General features: G+C 54.1%; 1 protein-coding gene across 1 annotated transcript; it reads right to left on the bottom strand.

Annotated features, from left to right (window-relative positions):
- Positions 1 to 258: 258 nt before the first annotated feature.
- LOC124972342 (ferritin heavy chain-like) lies at positions 259 to 810 on the bottom strand. The gene has a single exon (XM_047536669.1). The coding sequence runs from the start codon at positions 808 to 810 to the stop codon at positions 259 to 261; it is 552 nt and encodes a 183-aa protein (XP_047392625.1).
- Positions 811 to 1,525: the final 715 nt, after the last annotated feature.

Here is a 1,525-nt window from a genome sequence, read left to right as displayed (position 1 = left end):
GCCAGAAAGAATCAGTGATCTGCCCTCATTCTCAAAAGGGGAGAGTTTTGCACACACACACACACACACACACACACACATACATACACATCAATTGGACACCTTCATTTCCTTAAGAACCAAATAAATAACTTTATTGGAAGTAACAATGAAACTGAAAGGCCCAAACTAAGGTGAATGGGCTGAAAGGGCAATGTGCAGGCCGGCCTGGACCCACCCGGGGGAAGATTCCCTGGCATGGGCTGGGCACAGTCCTGCTCAGGTGTCCTTGTCGCTGCGGCCCAGGGTGAGCCTGTCAAAGAGGATTTCCGCCAGGGGGTCTTCCAGGGCCTCCATCTTGTGCAGGTTGGTCAGGTAGCCACCCAGCTCCCTGATGATGAGGACCTGCTGGTGCAGATAGTGGCGCTGCAGGAAGTGGCAGAGGTGGATGTCTCCCCTTTCAGTGGCCAGGCGGTGCAGCTCCAGGAGGCTCTGGTTGACGCTCTTCTCCAGGTGGAAGGCGTACTCCATGGCCTGGGGGCCGCTGTGCCAGTCGTCGAGGTCGGGCTTCATGATTTCGTGGAGGCCAATGCCGCCGCCGCGCTGGTTCTGCAGCTCCAACAGCTTCTCGGCGCGGGCCTTCCACTCGTGAGAGCGGCGCAGGAAGAAACTGGCGAAGTGCTCCAGGGCCACGTCGTGGCGATCGCAGTAGAAGGCCATGGACAGGTAGACGTACGACGCGTGAAACTGCAGCTGAATCTGGCTGTTGACGGCGGCCTCGAAATCGGGGTGGTGGTTGTGGAGCACCTGTGAGGGCACGGAGAAGGCCATAGTGGACGCGGCTGTGGGTGCGGGGGCGGGCGCGGGCCGCGCGAGCACGAAGGCGAAGGCGGCGCGGTAGCACTGACAGCAGACAGTGGAGCCGGCAGCTGCGGTGGCCGCGGTCGCGGCGGGGCCTTCTGGGGGCCCCCAGGATTGGCGAGGGAGGTGCGGCTGGTAGAAAATAGGCTCAGGGCCCGGGTGGGTCTCTGTTAGGCAGACCTGAGGCGGAATGGAAGAAGAAAATGGCGGCCGGAAGTGAGCAATAGCGGAAGTTGACCTGGAAATGGTGACCACTTAGCGGAAATCCCTTGAGGGAAGGTCAGGTGTCAGGGTTAGGGGTGGGTGCGTGGACACTGAGTTCCATGAGCAACCTAGGAGGCTGTGTTCTGACCTATAATATTTTTGGAAGTTATTTATGGATATGAAGACAAATTTCTTGTGTCAATCACCTGCATAGTTTCTTCTAGCAACTCTTTTGAATATTGTCCAAATGAGATTGTTTCATTAAATATAGTGCTTTTTGTGATGTTCTTAGTTATAGTTAATGTCACAAAGCTTTATTTAAATGGCAGTTCTCTTCAGTGACTTCGAGATCTATACTAATAATGACTTGAGGGAGGAGTTGGGGTCAGTGACTTATCACTGAGTTCTATCAGCAACCCAGGTGTCTTGACAATATCTGTTCTGTACTGAATTTTAAATTTTGCAATAACATTTCTAGCAT

This window comes from Sciurus carolinensis, chromosome X (assembly GCF_902686445.1).
Source record: "Sciurus carolinensis chromosome X, mSciCar1.2, whole genome shotgun sequence".
In the NCBI taxonomy this organism is placed as follows: domain Eukaryota; kingdom Metazoa; phylum Chordata; class Mammalia; order Rodentia; family Sciuridae; genus Sciurus; species Sciurus carolinensis.
This window is presented reverse-complemented; position numbering and strand designations above follow the sequence as displayed.

Coding starts and splice junctions, on each gene's coding strand:
- LOC124972342 (XM_047536669.1), bottom strand. CDS start 810: ATGGCCTTCTCCGTGCCCTCACAGGTGCTCCACAACCACCACCCCGAT.